This window comes from Monodelphis domestica, chromosome X (genome assembly GCF_027887165.1).
Source record: "Monodelphis domestica isolate mMonDom1 chromosome X, mMonDom1.pri, whole genome shotgun sequence".
Taxonomy (NCBI): domain Eukaryota; kingdom Metazoa; phylum Chordata; class Mammalia; order Didelphimorphia; family Didelphidae; genus Monodelphis; species Monodelphis domestica.
This window is the reverse complement of record NC_077235.1, coordinates 58,812,563-58,837,612: the sequence shown is the minus strand read 5'-3', so window position 1 is coordinate 58,837,612 and position 25,050 is coordinate 58,812,563. Positions and strand designations below refer to the sequence as shown.

Here is a 25,050-nt window from a genome sequence, read left to right as displayed (position 1 = left end):
TGATAGTGTCTACATGTGACCTGAGGCAAGTAAGTCCCTTCTCCTCCCCAGACTTTAGTGCCTTTACACTTAAAGTGAGGGGATTGGGTTCAATATGTTTAAAGGTCTCTTCCAGCCCTAGACCTAGGATCCTAGGTGTGACCTTGGGCAAGTCTATTCTCCTCCCTGGGCCTCAATGTTCTCATCTGCAAAATTAAGAAGCTGGTTTAGATGGCCTCTGGAGCCTCGTCCAGTTTTAGAATTAGGTTCCTATGATCCTAAGGATGCAGAAGATTTAACAGTAACTATACCAGACCTGTAGCAGCTCCTTCTCGAGAGCTTTCACCTGATTGCTCATTGAAGTCTCCTTCTCCAAGAAGGTCCTCCCATTTCTTCTTGACCATAACCTGATCACTTTCTGGGCTACGATGGCCTCCTGTTCCCAAGGTGCACACTGTGTGAGAGTGTGTGTGTGTGAGCATGTATGAGTGGTTCTGTCACGCCATCTTCCAAGAAGATACTCTCTGGTATAAAAAATAGCATCTTCCCCACCCCACTCTCCAATGACACCGTACACATAGATACGTTCATCTAAGAAAAAGAAAATTAACTCTTGAAGAGTCAGCTCGGAGGAGCAGAAGGTCCTGGTTCTGGCCCTAGCCCAATATGACACACTTGGTACTTCCTGTCTTTAATGGTTCAGTGTTGTGACTCCTCCTGTTAAGTGAAGGGCCCACCTAGCTCTCCCTCTTACATTCTAAGGAGCCAGGGAACTTGGATTTGAATCTTGACTCTAATGTGAAGTGTTTGCAAACCATTAAGCACCACCTGACTGCCATTGTTATTACTGTTGCTGGGGTTTTGATCACATCTGTGCGTGAAGCCTTGAGAAGGCTCTTTGCCTCTTGGACAGACTGTCTCCTGCTCGATAAAATGAAGAGAGGGGATTAGATAGCCTCCGACGGCTCTTCCAATTCAAGAGAAGGGGCTCTTGGAACTCTGGCATTCTATGCATTCTATTTGAATGCACCTTCCAGTTCTAATATTGTATATTGTATAGCAGTTATTCTACTAGGGCAAGTGGATGAAAAATGACTATTGTGAGCAGATAGGACTGAAATCTCAAAGCACTATGGGAGGGGGATTGGGGGGGAGATAGATACTACCACTCTGGAGTGTCCTAAGATCACATTACCACCCAAAAGCAAGAGGATCTTGCCAAGCTGAGTGAACTAAAAACAGCAGCCCCCTGGAGTTCATCAGACAAACCATATATGTACACACACACACACGTGCACACGCACACACACACACACACAAGTAGAAAGGGATATTAGGATATGAGAGGGAGATTTGAGCAGGCCCTTCACTTAACAGGAGGAATCACAACACTGAACCATTAAAGACAAGAAGTACCAAGTGTGTCATATTCGGCTAGGGCCAGAACCAGGACCAGGACCTTCTGCTCCTCCGAGCTGACTCTTCAAGAGTTAATTTTCTTTTTCTTAGATGAACGTATCTATGTGTACGGTGTCATTGGAGAGTGGGGTGGGGAAGATGCTATTTTTTATACCAGAGAGTATCTTCTTGGAAGATGGCGTGACAGAACCACTCATACATGCTCACACACACACACACTCACACAGGGTGCACCTTGGGAACAGGAGGCCATCGTAGCCCAGAAAGTGATCAGGTTATGGTCAAGAAGAAATGGGAGGACCTTCTTGGAGAAGGAGACTTCAATGAGCAATCAGGTGAAAGCTCTCGAGAAGGAGCTGCTTCAGATCACCAATAAAGATAACAAGAATACGATGGCAGAGGCCGGCTGGCCTAGAGTTGGCATGTGTCTGTCTTGATCCAATGGAACACAGGAATCGCTGGATTTGGGATCTGAAGAAACCTCAACCTCTGCACTCCGGAGGTGCAAAAATGGAAAGTAGCCTTGATCCATGAATTAGTCAAGACATAGCGGAAGGACCAGCAGTGAGGATGGAAGCTGAGCAGAGACCTTTAGATTTCACCTATGAGATTATTCACATTTCAAAGAGAAGCCCATGCATTTTGTTAGCACTATAACATCTAGAATGACTGGAGAGCCTGACTCAAGTGGCCACCAAACCCTTAGGTGGTTCCCCCACCCCACCAGTTCCCTTTGTTTCCCTGAACTCTCAAAAAGGTGCAATGTGTCTTAACACAAAAGAGGTATGATTTGTGGTTTGTGGCAAGGGCTTGTTCAAGGGAGCAAACCTTGTCCTATTTGATGGTGTGGCATAGAAATATCTGTCACTTTCTTCCCTTGCAATGTTAATGTTTAAGTGACTTTGACTTTTGTTTCTTTGTCAAGGAAAAAGAAAATATTCATCGAAAATAGAAAAGGAATGCCTGCTGTCCAGAGTAGGAAATTCCATTGGTTAGAGAGCCCCTAGAACCAGTTCATCAGAGCAACTCTCACAGAAAGGCTCTCCAGCCATATAAGAAGAGGGCTCGCAAATGAATAGGAGGAGAGAGCAGGCCAATGACAAGAGGGAAGTTGGACAGGGCTTTTAATGGCCCCAAGGCTTCTCCTTTAAACAAAAAGCCACCTTCACCTTTAAAACCAATATAATTCCCATAATCACAGAATATCTTAGTCTTCAAAGAATCCAAATTGTGGATGACCCAAATAGGAATGGAGAGAAATCTGGCAGACCTAAGTAGGCTAGAGCTTGCGGCCAATGATGACCTTAGCTCTACCACTTATTTCCTGTGTGAGCTGGAGCTAATTCCTCCACTTCCCTGAGACACCTTTTCCTTCTCTGTAAAATAACAGGGTCAGACCAGGTGACCTCTGAGATCTTTTCCAGCTTTGTATTTATGGTTCTATGGAGGCAGCTGGTAGAAGAGTGGATAGAGGACTGAACTTGGAATCAGGAATACTTGAATTCAAATCTAGTCTTAGACTCTGGGCAAGTCACTTAAGCTCTGCTTGCCTCAATTTCCTCAACTGTAAAATGTGGATAATAATAATAATAGCACCACATACAATCGAACGTAATGGACTTCTCCATTAGTGGCAGTGTAATGTCCCTGAACAATCTGCAGGGATCTAGGAGAAAAAACACTATCCATAAGCAGAGGACAAACTGAGGGAGTGGAAACACCGAGGAAAAGCAACTGCCTGACTACAATGGCTGAGGGGACATGACAGAGGAGAGACTCTAAACGAACACTCTAATGCAAATACTAACAACATGGCAATGGGTTCGAATCAAGAACACATGTGATACCAGTGGAATCACGCATCGGCCACGGGGGGGTGGGAGGGAGGAAAAGAAAATGATCTTTGTCTTTAATGAATAAGGCATGGAAATGATCAAATAAAATACTATTTAAAAATAATAATAATAGCACCACAACAATATCTCAACAGACAGCTAGGTAGCTCAATGGAAAGAGTGCCAGGCCTGGAGTCAGGAAGATTCATCTGCAAATCTGACCTGAGGCATTTATTAGCTATGTGAACCTGGGCAAATAATTTAATTCTGTCTGTCCTGGTTTCTTCATCTGTAAAATGAGCTGGAAAAGGAAATGATAAACCACTCCAATATCTTTGCCAAGAAAAACCGAAATGGGATCATGAAGAGTCTGATGCGGCTGAAGTGACTAAACATCAACAATATCTCAGCAATAATACCAATACTGTTATTGTAAAGATCAAATGGGATGCTTGTAAAAAGCACTTGGCACATTGCCCAGCACAAAGTAGGTTCTATATAAGTGTCTATTTCCTTCCCTTCCCTTCTTTTCCTATTCATGACCTTGGACAAATCATTTTCCATCTCTGAAACTCAGTTTCCACCTCTATAAAATGAGACGGTTAGAGCAGATGACCTTTCAGGGCCCGTGCCACTTTAAATCTCCGATGGTATGAGTGACTGATGTTAAGTAAATCACTTCCCATCGCCGAGGTTGTTTCTTCCTCTCCAAATGAGGGGCTCGACCAAGATGTAGCAACTTCCTGCTCCAAATCTATGATGCTCTGATCATGGCTAACTTAAGCATGGCAATCCTGACTCGGAATCCAGGGGCTTTGCCACTACACCACCACACGGTTGCCAGGTTCCTTAGAGTAACCACTGCCCTTAGTCTCTAAAAATAAATTTTAAATGGCGGAAAATATGGTTCCAGTTTGAGGCCAAGAACTTTTGAAAAAGCCTTGTGCTGTGTGTCATGAATTTTTTCTTCAGACAGAATCAGAAGGCTCTGGTCACAGGGAGAACTGAATAAAACTGAATTGGAGGGGGTGATGGAGGTGGGAAGAACACTGGACCTTTCACTGATATAGGGAACTCCCTGGAACCCGGAAGACTGAACCCTGATCTGCAACATACAAGTCTTAGGAAATGGCCCAGCCCTAGCACACTGCGAGGTTAGGTGATACCCCCAGAGCTACACAGCCAGTTGAGGTATCAGAGGCAGAAGTGAAGCCAGGTCCTCATGATTCCAATGGCAGCTCGCTCTACACTACACAAGATTCCTCTGAACAGATAGGCCATAATGACTGCTTAGAAAGGTGGGAAGCGATGCCTATTCAGCTGTCTTCCTGTATTCACATCACTGGCTGTTTAGAGCAAAAGGCAAAATTCACATCTAATTAGAAAAAAAGGATAAAGAGGAGAAGAAGCCACCACATGCAGTCACAAAAGGGCTGATCCAACCTAGAGAAAGAAACAAGCGGCATACTCTGAAAAGCAGGCAATGTAGCAAACACGAAGTCCACGATTCCCTTTGATGATCACCTTTGGGCCCAGAATTCACAAGGAGAACAAGACTGGACAGCGCTTAGTAAATTGTGTGGGGCTTCTAACAATGCCAAGCAATTTCCTCATCAAGAAAGCCCATCTTTTTAATGCTGACATTACCCTCTGTGATTATATAGCTGCAAATCATTAAATACCCCCAAATAAAATGATGAAGGAAAATAGACCATGGGCTCTGGGGTTCTAATTTTGCCTCTGATTCTTACTATCTTCATGACCTTGGACAAGTCACTTCCCCTCCTTGGGCTTCAGTTGCCTCCTCTGTAAGATGTTAGACAAGATGACTTCTGAGGTCCTTTCCATTTCTAGACCTAGGATCTTGTGGCCTCTGAAGAATTCCCATAGGAGGTGACCACCTCCCATTGTAGAGAACTAGAAGAGCAATGGAAAGGCCCAAAGTAGACACAGGAAATCTGCAACATATCATCCATGATGATTTCTGCATGCAATGGGCCATTAAAGGAGAACGACTGATGGTGTAGTGAGAGCAAGGGAGAACAGCTAGACAGGCTGAGTACTACCTTGCCCACAAAAGAACTAGCAGATGGCTGGATTCTCCATGGAGGCTTTGTTGAAGGATGTAGACAAAAATGATACAGAGATACAGAGAAAAATGTAGATGAGTTTGGATCTGCACATATGGTGAACAGATCCACACCAATGAGGTTAGGAATCCATCGAAAGAGGAACTCTGTGATCCTAGCTTAGCATACTACCAAGAATTTGGTTCAATGATGAGCCCATAGCCTAGCCAACCATTGTCATCTAGCCAAGAGAGGGGCCCTGAGAAGATGGGACGAAGACCAGAAAAGTTGCTCAGGGTAGGAAAGGGAACATGGCACTGCCAGAGTCTGGGGAGGGGATGGGTTAGGAGGCACCAGAGAGATAGCACAAGGGCAATGGAGTTGTGGACAGTCCTGAAGCAAGGAGCTGCCCTGGAAGGCAGTGGGTTACCTTCCTCGGCTGTCTTTAAGCAGAGGCTGGATATCCACTTGTCTAGTGTGCTATTGGAAGGGTTCCTTTCATGTATAGGCTGGAATAAATGGTCACTGAGGTTCCCTACAATGTTTGGATTTTCTTATTCTGTCTCTATGTATGGATATGGCAATGGTGGATCAAAGAGAAGGTTTTGGTGTTCCCACCTTTGCCATGAGCCACCTCTAAATCTCTCTTTCTCCTCTATGTAACTATCTTCCCCAGCATCTGGCTTTAATTGGCCTTCCATTAACCAAGTTCTATCAACCCAATTTCTGGAATTTAACAAAAACTCACTAATTGAATGATTGGTTGAGTATGGGCATCATTGACTAACGAGAGCTGCTTTTGCTCTTGAGCTCTCTGTTCAAGTGGTGTATCTCCCACAAGATGGCATGGGCAGGGAGCCTGTAGTAAAAGAGAGGTATTGGGAGACCTGAGTTCCAAATCTGAACTGGGATCGTTTTTGGTTTTGAGATCATAAGAACATCATTGGCCTGAGAAGTATGGTTCAGTAGAAAGACCAGTGACTATGGAGCCAAAAGACCAGAATTCTGATCCCACCTCTCATGCTTATACCCTGTATGACAATGGACAGGCAAATAATCCAGTGTCCCTGCGTCTCCTTTTATCACATGGAAGATGAAAGGCTTATTCTAGACAGTCTCTCAGATCCCTTCTAGCTCTAAGTCTGGACCCCAGGCTCAGCTTCATCACTAATCATGTGACTCTCAGCCCACTAGTTCTCTTCCTGGAGCCTCAGTTTCCTTATTTCCTTGGTAAAATGGAGATGATTTCATTGTGCTTACAGGATTCATCAATGGCAGTTAATGAAGCACTATCTCTTCCCCCACCAGACACAAGACTCAGTAAGGAAGCAGTAGGCAATCCATAACTGTTTCAGTTGCATAGTAATAGATGCCTTGAAGTTCACCAAGCATCCTCTCTTGTGTCTGGCCACCCATACAATTGGAAATAAGAGCTTTCATTCAGACTACCAGTGGAAGCCTCCAATAGGCTTCACCACTACCACCATCACCACCAGCACAGCCCAACCTGGCCTGCCTGGTTCCCAGCCCCTCTTCATGGTGTAGCACCAAGGCCAGGCATTCCTTCTCCCTCTCACCCTCATTTCTCTGAATCCCTAGGCTGTTTTGTGTCCCTTCTGGACCCAGTCGAAGTCTCACCTTATTTTGGCTATACACATGTGGACTTTGTATTATAGTTATATTTATATGTCTTCTCCCCCCCCATTCTCCTCCCCTCCCACTAGCATAGCCATCCCATAAGGTTAAGAATCATGTCTGAATCATCTTGCATCCCTTCTCATCCTGACATTGTACACTTCCCCAAAGTAGGTGCTCAGGAAATATTTGTGGAAAGAACAAAAGAAAGTGTAACTCATTTTTCTTCCACCACTATTTACCATAAACTACAACAGGAAGTGAGCCAGCAGCAGCTGTGCCTTCTTTGGGGCTAGTGCCAAAGAAAATTAGCATGCCCAGGTGAGCCTTAGTCAGAAGAGCTGTGGCCCCTCCAGACAAACTACGTTTGAATCCTGTCATCTCTGGTGAGTCCTTCCTCTCTCTGGTCTTCAGTACCCTCAGATATAAAATGAGGACGTGCTGGACTCAACAATCTCAATGATAACTTTAAGCTTAAAATCATTCAAATTGATGAAATGGTTGATTTCACCTTTGGGCACTTTGCCTGAAATTAGGGTCAATCGCCACCAGGTGTCAGTAGTGGCCTTAGAGTAAGAGGATCATGCCATGGGCATGAGAGAACTAGCAGAAGCATTTCCTTTCCTGCAAAAAAATACAATATGATTGAAAATACAGAAGCAGAAATTTTCAGAGACATTTCCCTATTTGGCATCTCTGGATAGAGAACTCTCTTCCCTGGGGAGCTGAGGTTGTGTCCAGACAGCAGGGCAGTGAAGGTTTGGAAAGGCTCTCTTCCAATGGGCTCCTGCCAAGACTGAGGAACTTTAAGGGCTCCCAGAGGGCTAGACAAAACCAAAAGGAATGGGCTTTCCCTCCCCTCCTGACTGAAGGGCGGATCTATCATCTAAGGAGCTAAAAGAACTGAAGAGATACCTCAGGGACCCACTATTGGGAAAGACGGCATCTCTTCTGGGCCTTGTTAATGAATGAGTAAGTGAGTGAGCAAGTGAAAGAACTCCTGGACGTTCTAGGGAGCTGATCCTATCTCCACCAAAAGGAAGGAGGGAGGGAGGCCTCTAATGGAGTGTCTCAGGCATTTCCCCTTGATCCTTTGTCTTTCTCCATCCTTAGCAAGAATGTGTTGAAGGCATAAATGGGAAGCTTGCCAAATTTTCAGAGAACTAGAAGCATGTGGTAGGAGCGCCATCAATTTCCTCTAGTTCTCCACCACTTCTAAGGGACCTTCCAGCTAGACTAAACCAGGCTTTGTTCCCCTGAAAAAAGCCATGAAGTTATCCTTAAGAGGACAAAGGCGTGAACCCTTGGCATCAGCTCCTGGGTTGCCTTTGGCATGGAAAATCCGGTCCGGGAGAAGTTGGGACTCCTCAGGCTTGACAGATTTCCTGATGCCTTGTGAGTAAACATACTTTCCTAATCGAGGTGTGTCTAGATGTGGAGATAAAAGGAGCTGCAGCCATCCATCCAAATCAATGCCATGGCTTGGCTAAATATCATTTCAATGCAAATCCTAGGTAAGTTTCTTCCCTTAAATACAAAGAAGCGTCCAAATGTCTCCATTTGTCCCAATCTCAAGATCGAACCAACAGACCAGTCTGAGTAAGGCCCAGTCCAAAACAGAAAGACCACTAATATGTTGGACTAAGAAAGCATTTCTTATGGGGCCACGTTGTGCCACATACTATGCTGTAGATCCAAATATAAGCAAGACAGTCCCTCCCCTCGAGGAGCTTACATTTTTTAAGCCCTTACTTTCTGTCTTGGAATCAATACTGTGCACTGGTTCCAAGGCAGAAGAGTGGTACAGGCTAGGCAGTGGGGGTCAAGTGACTTGCCCAGGGTCACACAGCTGGGAAGTGTCTGAGGCCAAATTAGAACCCAGGACCTCCCATCTCTGGGCCTGATTCTCAATCCACTGAGCCACCCAGCTGCCCTGACATTAGAATTTTAAGCCAAAGAAAAGTGTAGGGCCCAGGACTGAGGGCATGATACATTGTATTCTGCCTTAGGCAGACCATGATGGGAATGCCATCTTCACTTCTAGGTGATACATTTCTGGAAGGACTCTTCTGAGCTTGAGAATGTCCAGAGAAAAGTCACCAAGTTGCTGAAGGATCCCTTAAAGTAAATGGAGTTATTTAACATAGCAAAGAAAAGACTTGGGGGAGAAATGTCTTCTGAAGGATTGTCCAAGAAAGGGGTTAGTCTTGTTCTGCTTGGCTACAAAGGGCAGAACTAGACAAAAAAAGAGGTGGAAGTTTCAGAAAAGATTTAGACTTCCTAACAATTCAAACTATCCCAAAGGGCAATAGTGGGACACCTCACTGGAAGTATTCAAGTGAACGCCAGGCGCCCATTCATCAGGGCTAGTGTAGATGGAATTCTTGGACTAAATGGCCTACAAGATCCCTTCCAAGCACAAGAGCCTGTGATTCTGAATAACACTCGGGATTGCCTTCCTCCTTAGAGGGAGGGTAGAAGTAGAATGGTAGAAGGAATACAGGACTGAGAGTCAAGGAGCCTTGGCTCTGAATTCTGGCTCTATTGTTTTTTGACCCTGTGATCTTGGATAAGTCACTTCATCTCCAGTTTCCTCATCTGTAAAATGGGCTAATAGTACCTCTACTACTTCCTTCAGAGCACCTCATAAGGGAATTGGAGGCATGATTGTTGTCTTCTCTCCTTCCTGCTGCTATTATTCCCAGAGTCCCCAAAGAGGATGGAGGTCAAGGATTGATGCCTTCCACCAATCTCCACTTCCTGCTACCACTGCTCCTTTGGCACTTTTTCTTAAACTGGACTGGATTTGATATCCAGGCACCTGAGCACTACAGTGATACTTACAGCACTTACCTACTGGAGGAAAGTAAAAAAGCTGAGGTAGCCTACTAAGGAGAAAGACTCTGATTCTCTTGTGCCTCGGTTTCCTCACCTGTGAGATAACAATTTACACAACTATTGCTGTAAGATACAAGATCAGAACTCTGCATTTTTACTCCTAAGTGAGCTCTATTATATTAGTTGGGAGGATGTAACAGATGAATGTAACAAGAGATGTAGCAAGTAATTTCAAGAAAAAAGAAGCATCGGTGGTGAGGGAATCAGAAGAGGTCTCTTGCAGGAGATGGAATTTAGACCATGCTTTGAAAGAAGCTAGGGATTTTATAAGGAAACGGTGAGAAAGGAAGGCAAAGACTCAGAGATGGGAGATGCCATGTCTAGAAGTAAAGCAGCTAGTGCGCCAACTTGATTGGCACAGATAGTATGTGAAGGGATTCATAGTAATATGAAATGTCTGGAGAAGCAAGAGGGAACCAGGCTGTATACAGGTCCAGGTACCAGGATGAGGAGTTTGTATTTGTTATGCTGGAAGTGATAGGGAGCCACTTAATATTCTTGAGTAGGGGAGTAACATAGACCGATCTATGTGTCAAGAATATCGATTTGGCATTTATGGAGAGTCTGAAGGGGGAGAGTAGAGACAGAAATCCTTTGTTAAAGTAAAGAATCCCTTCCTAATTTATCTTTTTTTAAAAGATCCTTCATTTTCATATATCATACTTGTTTAAAAGTGGGACAAACCTATACTTAAATTGTGGTTTGGAAGGGAGAAGGAGGAAGGGCTGTATTTCTATAGAATAATCTGGCAAAGTCAGAAAGTGCTATAACATATCCCTTCCAAATATAAACATATATACAATATACATACAGATATATACATTGTGTGTGGATGTGCATATGCGTGCCTGCATGCATGTGTGTATGTGTGTGTGTGTGTGTGTGTGTACTTCTCAAGCAGAGAAGGAGAGGGACTAGACAGCAGCTGAGGCACACCGATTAAGACAGATTTGAATTTAGAAAAGCCAATTGGCCAAAGGCAAATTTCTTCCAGCTTGACTGTGTCCCACCCTGTTATCTCTGCCTTCCCTCAATCCTCCGAACACTCATTTAGAGCCTAAAAAGTAAACCTTCAACCAAAGGAGAGGCCAGGACTCGAGATGGTCCAAGGAAAATTTCTCTTTCTTCCTGCGCTGGTGACATCTATCTGTGCCTTCAAAGTCCAGCTCAAGAAACAAGAGCCTGTGAAGTTTCCCCTGAACTGTCCCCCTAAAATGCATTTTCCCTCATCAAATTGCCCCAGGGTCCTCCGTCTCCATCCTCAAGACAATGATGGGTAGCATGGTACCTTGGAAAAAATCCCACCTTTGGAGTCAAAAGACACAGCTTTGAATCATGCATCTGGCACAGTTTTGTGACCTTGGGGAAAGCTTCTGACTTCCCTCAAGTTCCAGAACTTTGTATGTCAAATGAGGGGGTGAGACCAGGTGGTGCCTGCCTGGGCTCCCTTCTGCCTGGGCAGAATTAGAGGTAAGGCAGGTCCTGGGGCTGGTTCTGTCTCCTCTGATCTGTGGCACCTTTATCGATTCTGAACCCACTTCCTTCCTGGTACCAGGGGAAGAGTAGTGGCTTTGGAATCACCAAAGTACCAAAGAGGGCTTAGGTCCCGATTCGAACTTCTCTGCTATATCTGTATGAACATAGGCAAAGTCGTTTGACCTTTGGGGGCCTCAGTTTCCTCATCTGTAAAATGATAGGAGTGGGCTAAGTGACCTTCAAGGCTCTTCCAGTTCTAAATCTATGAATTCCTGATCCTGACTCTAGATCCCTATAGAGCCCCTATATCTCTGATCCCATAAGCCTCTGCTCCTCTAAGTTCCCTTCCAGCTGTAGTCTCTCCAAACTGTACCAAACTCCCCTTTAGGAGTTACTTACTTGTGTGCATATCAACCCTCACATATGAGGTTCTAGGCTCTTAAGAGCAGGAGCTGCATCGTTCTTCACCCTTAGGTCTCTAGTGCCTGGCACACCTACTGGGCACTTACTGAACCTTTGTGGGCCTGAAGTGCCAGCTACCAAAACTGAAGGGCTAAAGCTGAGGTGACAAGCAGACACTAAGTCAAACCAAGGCCCAATCCCTTAGAGCATGTGAATAAGCCAGATGCTGCCTCAGCCTGCTGGGGCCCTCTACTGTTTCCCACTGGCCTGCCTGTCATCCTTCCTGCCCACCAGTACAAGGTGGGGGGACCAAAGACAGTCCAGCAGAGAATGGCAGTGGATTTGGAGGCAGAGGAGGTCAGCTTTGCCAAGGTCTCTCTTGTGACCTTGGGCAAGTCCCTTCTCCCTGGCTTCAGTGCCCTCTCCCGTAAAATGCCGGCCTCGGAAAACTCTCAGGTTGCACTACCTCAAAGTCCTCCAGTCCCGAGTGTGATGAAAACCTGGGGCTGATGCCATGGAAATAACCAAATGGAAATACTATGCCCCCCCCCGTGCCATTTTGAAGAAAGGAAAGAAAAGAAAGCAGGGGCAAAGCATTCATTTGTCTCCATTTTCAGTTATCTGATAGATGAATGACTCAGCCCCTGACATCGAGTCAGAGAACTCCATGTGTGTTCCAAATTTCAGAGCTATTTCCTAATTCATTATATACAGGCTTAAAAATGGAAATGCTTCCAGCTAATTATAACTGGCTGGTACCTCCTTGGCCAATGGGCACCCAGAATCCACCCCCCCGGGCCAGCCTAGAGTGAAGGTCTCTCAGAACCCCAAGCTACAAGTTAGGGTGCTCTTCCTCCTCCCCCTCACCAAGCTTACCCAGACTGCTTCACAATGACAGATTCTAACCTCCTGAGAGGATGGGGGGAGGCATACATTAATAAAAGTGTCAGTGATGTCAACCCTGGGAAGTAACCTGGCATAATTCACAATAAATTACCGCTCGCCATCAGAGAGACACTGCAGCTTAGAAGAATGTCACTTTGGGAGCTGAGGAGTCCCCTACTCACGTGATTTCCACCTACATTCGGAGCCCACCAGGGAATCATTAACTGGCTAAGATGTGCCCAGCCCAATAGAATCAATTGGTTTAGACTCAATTCCCTTACAAACCCAACCTTCCAGCACTAAGGAGACTCTCTGGTAAGTAAAAGCCTCCAAGGGACCCAACTACCAAGTGCAATGCCCAGAATCACCAAGTGTTGACTGTGGGACTTTGAACCTGTCATTTCCTTTTGAGGCTTCAGTGTGGCATGATCAACCCCTGCCTACCAGGAAGGGATATGGGGAGGAGTCACTGGGTTTAATCAACAAAACACAGCACCTACAATATGCAAGGCACTGAGCATATAAACACAAAAGTTAAGCACTCTCTGACCTCTGGGATCTCATAACCTATCGAGAGAGAACCTAGTTCTGTGGACCTCCCCAAAACCTATTCTCTGAAAATACACTGGCAGTCATTAAATCATAACATTCTAGGGCAGTGATGGTGAACCTATGGCACAGGTGCCAAAGATGACACACAGAGTACTCTCTGTGGGCATGTGGCTGCCCCCACCCCTAGTTTGTTACTAGAAAGGCAGAGGGGCTTGGGTAGAGCTGCTCCCCTTCACCTCTCCACTGTGACTGATGATATTTTTTCATATCCCCTGGCCCTCTGTCCAGCAGCCAATGGAAGGCTCACAGGTGGCAGAGCTGGAAAGGAGCAGAGTGCTCCAGCCACTCCCCTCCCCCTCTCCAGGAGGCCTGAGGACATTTTTTTACTTCACCCACCCCTCCACTCAGCAGCCCAATGGAAATGCTTCCTTCCTCCCCTGTGTGGAATAAGGGGGGACAGAGCACACCTGGCACTCAGTGGGGGGTGGGGGGGGCTGACATTCCATTTCTAAAAGATTTGCCATCACTGTTCTAGAGTGAAAAGGAACCTCAAAGACTGTTCAATTCAACCCCTTATCCACTATGGCCACAACAAGTGATCATCTACCTTTACCTTCATAGACAGGGAACTCATTACCATAGAAAGCAGCATAATTCACTCACTGTTAGAAAGTTCTTCCTTATAGTTCATCTCTCTGTAATATCTCCCAAATTCTTTGCCATTGGCCCCCCACCATCACATAGATCTGGCATAACAGGTATACTTTGGACCCTGTTTAGAGGGACTTGGGAAATGAAGTCCCTAAAAGGTCTTTTGAGAGATGGTGTCCCTGGGTAGTGGTCCCAAAGTATGAACCAATAAAGCTAGCTGACATTTATAGAGAAAGGACTTCAAGATTTGCAAGCATTTCACATACACAATCTGGTTAAACTCATGAAGATTCAGAAGGATCATGTGATACCTGGTGAGCTAGGATGGATGGAGCCAGGCATTTCCCAGGTTTATTAGGTTTCCAGGTCCCTTGGCCTTGAAAGGACTTACTGGACCTTAGCTAGATGGCATATACACTATCACGTCTGATCTTCACAACACCTCTGTGGAGTATAGAATACAGGAATTCTAGACTCCAAGAAGATAAGTGACTTGCTCAAAGTCCCACAACTAGGAAGTGCCCAAGCTAGGATTTTGAAGCAAATTCTCTTGACTCTCAAATCCAGCTGTTGTTACTGATTCATCATGTCTGACTCTTTGGGACCCCTTTGGGGGGTTTTCTTGACAAAGATCCTGGAGTGACTTGCCATTTCCTTCTTCAGCTCACTTGCCAGATGAGGAGACTGAGGTAAACAGGATTAAGTGACTTCCCCAGGGTCACCCAGTTTAGTGTCTGAGTCTAAATTTGAACTTGAAAAGATGAGTCTTCCTGGCTTTGCCCCAGTGCCCACTGAAGTGCCACCTACCCTAGCTTAATAAATGCTTCTTGCGCCAGTACTCACATCATCATACCACGGTGCCTCAACATGAGTAGTGGATTCCCAAGTTACAAGTCAGATCTTGTAACCTAGAACCATTCATTCACCATTCCCAGGAAACTGGACCTTAAGAACATGGGACACTTGGGGATGGTGTATAAGGGGATACAGAGAGTCGTGAAGCATGAATTAGTCTCCAAAACCCACACTAAACTTCCACGAAGGGAAGGAGAGTCACCCCAAGATGTGAAGTCAATGGACATAGTGCTCCCAGAGGGTATCCCATTTTTCTTTGGGCCATGTGGTTGGGAATCTCTTCTCATCTGACCTCCACTTGTTCAACCAGCAATACCGAGGGCCTCACAGTCACAGAGACCTAGAAAATCTAGAGGACTCGGGTATGGTGACCAAAGAGAATAGTTATAATGGCGAAAAAGTCCACCATTTGGGTGGAAGGTGGGAGGGAGGTAAAGGATGTGTATCACTAGCTGAAAGACCCAAAGAAATCTGATTTTATTAAGTCAAGAATACAAATAGCTTTGATTCCTCTTAGAATGAAGTCTAGTTTCCTGTCCTCGACCCTCTTAACTCTTGGTGTGACTTGCCTCCATAGCATGCCCTGGATTAGGGGGGAAATGCAACTCTGTCTAAGTCTCCGGCTCCATCGTTTCTGTTGATGTGGGAAGGTGCCCAAGTGGGGGAGAGAACTGACTGAAGGGACTTGAACTGTAATCACTCAATGATGGAGAGATAGATGGGAATGGGAGTCAGAGGATTCTAGATTTAGAGGTAGGAGGGACCTCAGAGACCTTCTTTGAGTGCTCTCCTTTGGCAGATGAGAAAACTGAGACCCAGGAACATGGAGTGATCTGCCCAAGGTCACAGAAGGAATGAGTGCCAGGGGCTGGATTTGAACCCAGTTTCTCTGACCCCCAAACCCAGATTATTTCCACCAGATCCCACTGTCTCTTTGTCCTACTTTTCTTGAGAGTGACTATACCTAGGTCAGAATAGGAACCAGCCTAACTCAATTGGCAAAAAGTGTTTGTTGTTTAGAAACTGGGCTCCAAGTCACCTTCACAGAGAAGCTGGTGACTCAGTCTTTCCCTCCATAGCCTAGAATGAGGATACCTACCATCTGGCACACATCATAGACTCATGGAAGAGTAAAACCAGAAGGGCCCCTAGAACATAGTTTCACAGTTCAAAAGGGATCTACAAGATCACACAGACCAACTCTGTCATTTGACAGAGGGGGAAACTGAGATTTAGTCTTGCAGTCACCCAGTGAGTCATCCCTTCTCTAGCATTCCTTGGCTTGGGACCCTCAGAAGTGTGAGCTGTTTCCTTCCTCGTGAATCAGCGCCTCCGTGATAGCTGTGCTCCTCCTCTCCAGGGTCTAGAGAAAGTGAGAGGGTTCCAGACATGCGCCCAGGGCAGCACTCGATGCTTGGCTTTGGCACACGTGCCAAACCAGGAACAAACAGAAGCTGCAAGTTCTAAGCAGGGTTCTTACTCTGAACCAACGTACCTGAGACACACACACACACACACACACACACACACACACATGCACATGTGTATACACACGCATGCATGTACATCCATGCAGAGAGAAAATACAGATTAAGTAGAGAGTGTTATCAACTGGCTGTTGCTAACATCAGTGATAGCAGATTGTAGCAGTCCAAGTTGTTCATTGCTCCCTTTCTTATTGGCGAGCTGCCCTTTCATGGGGCTAGTTTAGAAGTGGAAATAATATTCCTGGCTTCATTTGACAGAGGCTGAGAGGTGGAAGGAGAGGGAGGCCCTTTGAAATCAAATGCTTGGTCCCAGGTTACACAGAGACAGGACTGGAATCCAGAGCTCCTGGATCCCCCTCCATTGGAGGTGCCTGCTGTATGTAGCACAAGTCAGGAAGTTGCTGTCTGTTCTGGGCTCCTCTTCTGGCTGCTTTTCCAAAGAGGCAAAGTAAGCAGTCCCCCATGCCATGTGACTGAGGGCCCAGATAGCCACCTTGGCCCAAATACAGCTTCCCCACCTGTGTTATGAGGCCAGAAAATTCTCATCATTAACCCTCTGTTGGGGAAAAGCCTTGGACTGTCCTGTTCAGACCCAAATGTTGTCTGCAAGGGGTGACACATTTAGGTCTGATCAGATCAGTCAGGGGCATCAAAGTGGATGGGGTCAAAAGGCAGAAAGACTCCAAAGAGGTTAGTTTAGAGAAAAGGTCACAAATCTAGAGACAGAAGGGACCTGAGGGCAGCCTTTTCATTTTACAGATGGGAAAACAGAGAGACTCAGATATGCCCAAAGTCAGAGAGACAGTGTCAGAGGAAGGATATGAAACCAGGTCTCCTAACTGTAGGGTCACTGCCTCTACTAAACCCTCTTGCCAAGGACCAGTCCAATTTCTGCTGCCTCTTCCTCTAGCCTCTTTCTACCTTCAGTCAATGCTCAGGGCCTCCCAGACACTCTCCTAGAAGCTCCCAGCCAGTGACTTACCCCACTCCTCCTATCACAATGAGTGGAGCTTTGGGCGGAAGCCCAGAACTATTTGTCCAGGGATCCAAAGTTTGAGATCTATTCCTTGCTGCTTCTTGAAGGTTTAAAGCTCCACCCTCCAGTCCCCAGCCCCTGGACCTGGATGACCTGCTTTGTCAGAACCAGTCTGCTTTTAGGTAAAGGGTCCCCAGCTCAGGCAGGCAGGCTCCTTTCTCTGTGCAGCTGAAATCAGAGAACTTTCAAAGAGAAGTTGGGCGGTGAGGAGGGGATGGAAGGGACTATGGGGGAAGAAAGGGAGCTGAAGCTGGAAGAAAACCCCTCCAGGGAGGTTGAAAAAGGAGATTCCTCTAGGAGAGGGAGATTGGACTAGAGCATCTCTGAGGTCCCTTCCAGATCTAAATCTATGATCGTTAAGAGGATAGATATGACTGCCACTTCTTTCATCCTCGATGGAATCCCTGAGAGGGAGAAAGGGGGGACGTTGGAGGACAGACTTTGGAGATTTGAGTTAAGTAAGGAGAGTAGATAGCCAATGGAGGTATCCTTAGTTGAAAGAGTGGGCTCTGTTGTGCCTTCCTGATAACAGGGGGCCAAGGAGCTCTAGCAGCAACCCCAATCTTTCTTCCTCCCCTTTCCCCAAATTAATTCCATCCTCAACTCCGATTCCAATACCTGGCTATTGCCTACCAAACTATCACCTCCATCCCCCCCAAGCACCCCCTCATCTACACTTGAAAGGGGGAGAAAGGGTTCCCAGCGACTCCCTACACACACACACACACACACACACACACACACACACACACACACACACACACAGACCGCTGCTTTGCGGGGGAAGGGGCAGAAGTGGGAGGGGGGCTGTACACTCGCCTCAGATTCCTGCTGTAAAAACTGAGCGTCTGGGACCAGGCATGCGCAGCCTCCTCGGGCGCATTGTGCTGAGGACTGACTGCTTCTCAGAGTCTCTCCACCGACTCTGGAGCAGCCTGCGCTTGCCAGCCTCCCCCCACCCCAACCCGCCTCCTAGCCCAGCACCTCACCCGGTCCCCCGCCCCCAGGCAGGAACACACACACACACACACACACACACACAGAGGCACGCGCGTCCACGGGCGCGCGTGAACACAGAGGCAATGCAGCTTTAAAAAAGGGCCAGTTGCAGACTGAAAGGCTGATCCACGTGAAAGCTGGTTTGTTGCTATTGATTGCACCTCGCGTGTTGACAAACGGCCCGGGCACCGTCGCTGCCGCTGCCTCCGCTGCCGCGGCTGTCGCTACCACCGCCACCGCCAGGGCTTTGCAGTCCGGGGCTGCAGTTTGCAGGGAAGGAGCGGAGGGAGCGGAGCCGGCGCGTGCTGCTTTAATTCCACGTCAGCTCAACTTTGATCAATATCCCCCTGCCGGCGGCGGCCCAATCGGAGGCGCCTGCCCAGCCAGCAGCCAGCCAGCCCGCAGCCAGCCAGCCAGCAGAGAGCCAGCCGGCTAGCGAGCGAGCCCGCAAGCCCGCAGCCTTGGCTTCATCTCCTGCTTTTCCCCCCACCCCTAGCCGTACCGTACCCGTCATCTTTGGGGGAAAGTCTAGGAGATTTAAAAAACCATTCTTCCTATTCTTTTTAGGGACAGGGAGAGTAATTGCTATAGCCATTAGAGCTTCCAGATTGGTGTGAAGACAGAAGGAGGGAGGGGGGCTGATTGATAGAGAGGGGTATAGAGGAAAAGAGAAAGAGAGAAGAGAGACAGAAGAGTGAGAGATAGAGGAGAGACTAGAGAGGAGAGCCAGTGAAAGAGGGAGAAAGAAGAGAGAAAAGTAAGAGAAAGAAAGAGAAGAGAAAGGGGGGGAACAGGAGAGAGAGAGAGAGAGAGAGAGAGAGAGAGAGAGAGAGAGAGAGAGAGAGAGAGAGAGAGAGAGAGAGAGAGAGAGAGAGAGAGAGAGAGAGAGAGAGAGAGAGGAGAAGAAGAAGGAGGAGGAGGAGAGGGGAGGGAAGAAGAGAAGAGGGGAGGGAGGGAGAGGAGGGAGGAGGGAGAGTAGAGGAGAGAGAGAGAGAGAGAGAGAGAGAGAGAGAGAGAGAGAGAGAGGCAGAGGCAGTGAGAGAGAGCCAGGGAGAGGGGAAAGGAGAGAATAAGAAGAGGAGGAGGTGGAGGAGGAGGAGAAAAGGGAAGACTAGTGTGTGGGGCAGAGAGGAAAAGCAAGTTGGGGCGCGGGTGGAGAGAAGCCTGAGAATTCTTTTTCTGCTTCCTTTCCCCCAATTAGAATCCTTTTTCTTTCCCTCTCCTCGGTTTTCTTTTTCGCTTCGTCCCAGTTGCGCCCATGCATTTTTCAGTCTCCGTTTAGGGAAGGAAGCAGGGCAAGACTGAAGAAAATGAGGCAAGGCGCGCTCCAGACCAGCTGCCTCCTGGTCCTGGGCTTCTTGGCTCATTCTTTCGGAGGATTCCCCAACACCATCAGCATAGGTAAGCGCAAGCCCGGCCGGAGCCGGAGCCCGAGCCCGAGCCCGAGCCCAAATCGGGACCGGGAGGGGAAGCCAGGCCAACAGCACCCCCAGGTCCTGGAGCTGCTGGCCCTAGGGAGTTGGACTGCGGCTGCTGCGGGTCCTTCTTCCCCGGCACGCCTAAAGCTCCTAGCACCTGCAGGGCAAACTCCTGGTTCCGGGCATGGGGGGGGGGGGGGGGGGTAGAGCTGCGGAGGGCTCGGCCGTCGGGGCTAGGGGCACTGGGGAGGAGAACTCAGGAGGCGGCAAACAGAAGCAGAGACGGGGGCCAGCCCGCATTACTCCTGGGGGGCCCGGACTGCCGGCTGTTCGGCTCGCTCTGCCCGACTTCGCTCTGACATCCTGCTCCTGGCACTTATCCCAGGGTGATGCCCGGCTGCAGGCAGTGCCAGGACGCGGGAGGGAAAAAGAAAAAGGAAAGAAAAGAAAAGGGAAAGGGAAGGCAATCGGGTCTCTCCCGCAGCAGAGGAGGAAGGGCACAATTCTGCCCCATCTTTAAGGCGGCTGGGAGGGGGTAGTGTTGGGGGTTGAAAAGAAATTTCACCTCCGCTTCCACAAGGGAAGAGAGGAGCAGCGGGCTATGGGGGGTCGGGGGGGGGCGGATAGGGACCGTTTTGAGGAGGCAGACGGGGCTACGGGAAATGGGGGTGATATGGCTGAGGAAGAAAAACTGGAGCCGACTAGGGTAGGCAGACGGCTACTGACCAGATGCTATTGCGGTGAGGGAGAGCGAGACCAGAGGCTGTTGGGGTGCGGAGACTGGAGGGGGGAGGTTAGAGCTGCTGGCGGAGACAAGAAGGACTCTAGGAGGGGGACAGGGGCCCCTGGGGGAGGTCATAAACAGGAGAGCAGGAAGCAGGTAGAGACAGTATGCTGATCGGGAAGTGCCCCTTCTTCTTGTCAGCCTGGCTGACATTGGGTACCAGCTGGACAGGGATTTAGTTCCCTCGGCTTTAGGCTTCGATCAGTGTGGACGAGTGCTGAAGTTCCCACCAGCAACCTCGGCGCATTGCCTAGCATCCAAGACTGATATTGAGAGGGAGCCCAAGAAGACAGGTTCCTCCCTGGGAGGGAGGAGTGTGCAAAGGGGCTCCCAACGCCCAAAAAGGAAGGCGCGGTGGTGGCTGCGGCTGCGGCTGCGGCGGTGTAGACTGCCTGGGAAAGCTACTGCCCGCTGGGCTAAAGGGGGTGGGGGTGGGGGCTATCGAGAACACATCTCACCATGCCCCTCCGCGGGGCTCAGCTTTGCTTCTTTCCCCACTATCATGGGAGGAAAGCCACGCTCCCAACTAAGACTCTACGGAGGGCAAAAAGCACTGAACCTCTGCTCGCTCCCTCCCCCATCCCAGTCCCATCTCCCCCCGCCCTGAGGGAAGCCCCCCAATCTCTGATCCCTTTGCTCCTAGGTGGACTCTTCATGAGAAACACCGTCCAGGAGCACAGCGCTTTCCGCTTTGCCGTCCAGTTATACAACACCAACCAGAACACCACCGAGAAGCCCTTCCATTTGAATTACCACGTTGATCACTTGGACTCTTCCAATAGTTTCTCTGTGACTAACGCTTGTAAGTAGCGCTGCCTGGCCTCCCTTGGGACACCTGCCATTGGCACTGGGCAGGTTCAGGGGGTCCCTCTCGGAGGGTGCTTGGGAGGCCTGGGGAGAGAGAGGTCGTTTCCTCTAAATCAAGGGGGCTGCGATCAGCGCTAAGCCCTCGGGGACTGACGATCTGGTGAAGGCTATGAGGAAAACTGCCTCGGCTAAGGTCTGATGCCAAAGTGCCAATTCCGTCCCCTCCTCTCTTTCGCCTGCTCCCTCCTTGGGGGAGGGGATGGGGGGGCACACATGGATGGCACAGTTGTTCGGGGAAAATCTAAGCCTAAGACTTAGAAAGAAACAAGACAACCTCTTGACTGAGGAAATTGGAGATTACTTCGCGCTTAGGTTAGTCCCTGCCTGGCCAGGAGAAACAGCTGAATTTGACAACTGCCTAATTCAGAGGAACCAAATGTGAGGAATTCTGTTACCAAGTGACCTTGAGGGGACAGCTCGGTCGGCTTTCCTGGCCTCCTTGTGTCCTAGAGGATCACCTTTCTTCCAGAGACGGCCCTGATAGGAATTGTTAAGGCTACACACTGATTGCGAGTGATGAATGCCAAGCCGGCTGAGAGGGAAAAGTCACCGCTAGATCTTAATATTCGGAAAGCTTCTTTTGAGGCTAGAGAGGGTCGGTCCATTACTCGTCCCACCCCACCCCCATTGTTAATGATAACATTATGCCCCTAATTTGGAGAAAGAAAGGAAAAGGAAAACCCCAAAGCCCAGACGGCACCCCAAGTACCACCTGAACCCCAGATTTCGCTGTTGAATGGGGATCATTTCTCTCTAAATGGAAAAATGTTAAGACCCCGAGAGCATGGGGACCAGGGTTCCTAGCGCCCTGGTGGGGAACGGTTTTCCTTGAATGCAACAGTCTGTCTGAATGAATAGGACTTTTCGATTCAGGCTTACTCCCCCTCGAAGTTTGGGGAAGATCTGAGAGGTGCTCCATGGTGCTTTGGTTTTCAAGCCGCTTTGGGGGGAAGTGGGGCTTGTTTTCTCAGTTTGGACTCAGAAAGAGAGCTATGTGTGCAGGTGAAGAAACGTTTCCAGGGGTCTGGCTGCCCCGAAAGTGGAGGGGCCGCCAGGACTGGCGCCAAGCCCCTGAACGGTTGTTTTTTCCCTAAGGCTAAAGGATGTGGGTAGAGGTTGGGAGTGGGGGACAGTGTCTGGGTGGGCGAGGTTGCCCAAAATCCCTGAGTCGATCAACTTTCCACGTTTTGAAGATATTTTAGCTGAGGCTTCAGAGGCTTATTTTAACATTCTGCCCTATTAAGTATCTGACATCTTTGGGATTGCCGACAGGGATAAAAATAGGACCTGATTAATTTTGGCTAAGTGTGAAAGTTACAAAATGCCTGTCTATACTTTGCATCTTTTCCCACTAATCTCATCCTGTCTCAACAGCACTTACAACACACACCTGACTCTTAATCCTTCCTCTCTGTAATCCCTTCAAGAGGCTGTAGCTCAAACATAGCTTCACTAAATATCAATTATTCCCCGAGCCAACCAGCCAGTCACCTGGCCTGAGAATACTCCCGGAGCCAGAATCCTGGTTTTGGCATTGATTTGGGCTCAGATAAGAGTCCCGATTGCCCCCAGACTCTAGGAGATCTGCCCTCCTAGCCAATGCTAAACGGGGCTCTAATGACTTGCCTATTAAGAAATTGTCCTTACTGTAGGAAATCTAAATCCATAAAGCAGGTTCCCTATTGGACTCACCATTCTGAAGAGAAAAGAAGCCATCCCTACTGAGTCTAAGTCACCTTTTCCCAGGAGTGAAAAGCTAGCAAGGTCTCTCGGACCCAAGCCACAGTGCTTTGGCTACCAGGCTCCTAAGTGGGCAAAGGAGCTAAGCCAATGCATGGTGCTTGGGAAAAGCAGTACTTGTGATACATCTATCCAGCTGTCCTTTGCCCACTCAGAGATGGTGCAGTGACAGACAGTGGACTCAGAAAGCTGTCATTCTCCCAGTCCCCCAAGCACATATCTCTGAATGTCACAGTCTGGGAGTACTATTGGGCCACCTCTTCAAGATGGTTTAGGATAGCTGCCCAAGGATGGCTTGCCCAGGGTGGCTGGGCTGTCCAGACCACAACTCAGACTGGAGGGAGTTTGGTGCAGTGGAAAGGGTAGTAGATTTGGGGTAGGAAGACCTTCATTCCCATCCTGGCACTGACACTTGCTAGCTGTGTGACCTTGGACAAGTCAACTCACCTCCCTGGGCTTTGGTTTCCTCTGCTGTAAAATAATAGGGTTGGACTCTAAAATCCTTTTGAGCTCTAAATCTTCATTTCTAAAGCCACAGGAGAAGGGAACAGCTGATGATCTTAGGGTGCTAAAGAAGCTGCTCTGTTTGTTCTCTGAGGACACCCACCCCTCTCTGAGAATTTATATTACTCTTAGAAGAAGTCTTCAGAAATGCTGACACACAAGCCTTCTTTAGGGCTTTAACATAGCTGGGGGGGGGGGGTTACCAGGAATCAGTGACTTCCCAAATGGCTGCCATTCCCAAAAGAGAGTCCCGATGCCTTCCAATCAACCCTAACCAGTACAGGAGGCCAGAGAGCACCAGATGGGGCCAAAAGTCATAGGCTCATACGATCAAGAGCTGGCAGGGAAAGAAAAGGTCACCTAATCCAACCGCCTGGATGGCAGGATGATGGATCTTCCTGGCCATCCCCACCCCCAAGTTATAGCCTCAGCTGGCCCAAGAGACACTTTTCCTAATTGGCTTCTCTGGCATTCTGGCCTCAGATTCCTCCCATGTTCAACTTCATTTCATTCCCCACGATGGCATAATGGAAAGTCTGGCATGTTGAATGTCAAAAGTCCTGGAGCCAAATCCTACATCTGCCACTTGGCTAGCTATGTGACCTTGGGTGAGTTCCTTCCCTTCCCTGGGCCTCAGTTTCCTCCTCTGTAAAATGAGAGCTGGATTAGATGGCCTTGGAGGTTTCTTCTAACTCTCCCTCTCTGAACCTATGATGGATCCTTCTTCTAGGCCTTTCCCACCCTCTAGGTCCTGAGACAAATCCATACTAGATAGGATCATGGAGAAAGAATGACTGCTCCTTCCCTTTTCTTCTCTCCCCCTGAAAACTTCCATAAGGTAATCAGTTGTTTCTAGAGACCCTCCTGCTAGCAAGAAATCTCCATCTGTCCCCCAAGGGGGACCAGGAGGCTTCTACAGGCCAGTCCACTTGCCAGGCCTCCCAGTGGAGGCAGCTGAAGTTGAGCCTGTGGAATCCTCCCGCTTTTCCCAGGCACTAACTGGCCTTGCTCATTTGCTTTTCCGCCCCTAGACCCCTGGATCCAATGGTCAGGCAGGGAGACCCTTGGGCCCCACCGGGTGGGCACACACACGCCCCTGGAGCCCTGAACTCCTGTCTCCCTAAAGCTGGGTCTCCTCTGCCTTGATGCTCCCTTCCGGAGCTGGCTCCCTTTCCCCTGAAGGCCCCCTTCTGCCTCTCTCCGGCGGTGCCTGCCGTGCGGTGTGCTCTCCTACTGCACTCCCGCCGCCGCCGCCGCCGCCGCCGCCGCCGCCGCCGCCGGCTCCAGCCTCTGCAGTGTCAGCTCATTAGCACACAGATCTCATATCCCCTCTCCGCACTGTCATTGCAAAAATTGCTGTTGCACACCTTTACAGCCAACAAATGTGCTCGGGACGAGGCGGCGTTTGAAAGAAGCAGGGAAAGAGGCAAATGCAGCCTTAAAGGTTATGCGTCCCAGAATGGGGCTCCCAAAGCATGGGCTTGAATAAACGCCACCGCCAAAGCCGAGCAGCGAGTGCGGAGGGGGGGGGGGGCGCGCTGGGGGAAGGGGCTCTAATT

At 48.5% G+C, this 25,050-nt stretch overlaps 1 protein-coding gene across 8 annotated transcripts in view; it reads left to right on the top strand.

The window, feature by feature from the left end:
* The first annotated feature begins 18,092 nt into the window (after window positions 1–18,092).
* Window positions 18,093–25,050, top strand: part of GRIA3 (glutamate ionotropic receptor AMPA type subunit 3) — a 306,481-nt gene continuing 299,523 nt past the window's right edge. For all 8 annotated transcript variants that reach the window (XM_056809190.1, XM_056809189.1, XM_056809187.1 and 5 more), the window contains exons 1-2: window positions 18,093–19,579; window positions 21,024–21,182. In XM_056809190.1, the coding sequence (XP_056665168.1) occupies window positions 19,489–19,579; window positions 21,024–21,182 (250 nt within the window). In that variant the 5' untranslated portion in view covers window positions 18,093–19,488. The remainder of the gene's footprint in view (window positions 19,580–21,023; window positions 21,183–25,050) is intronic.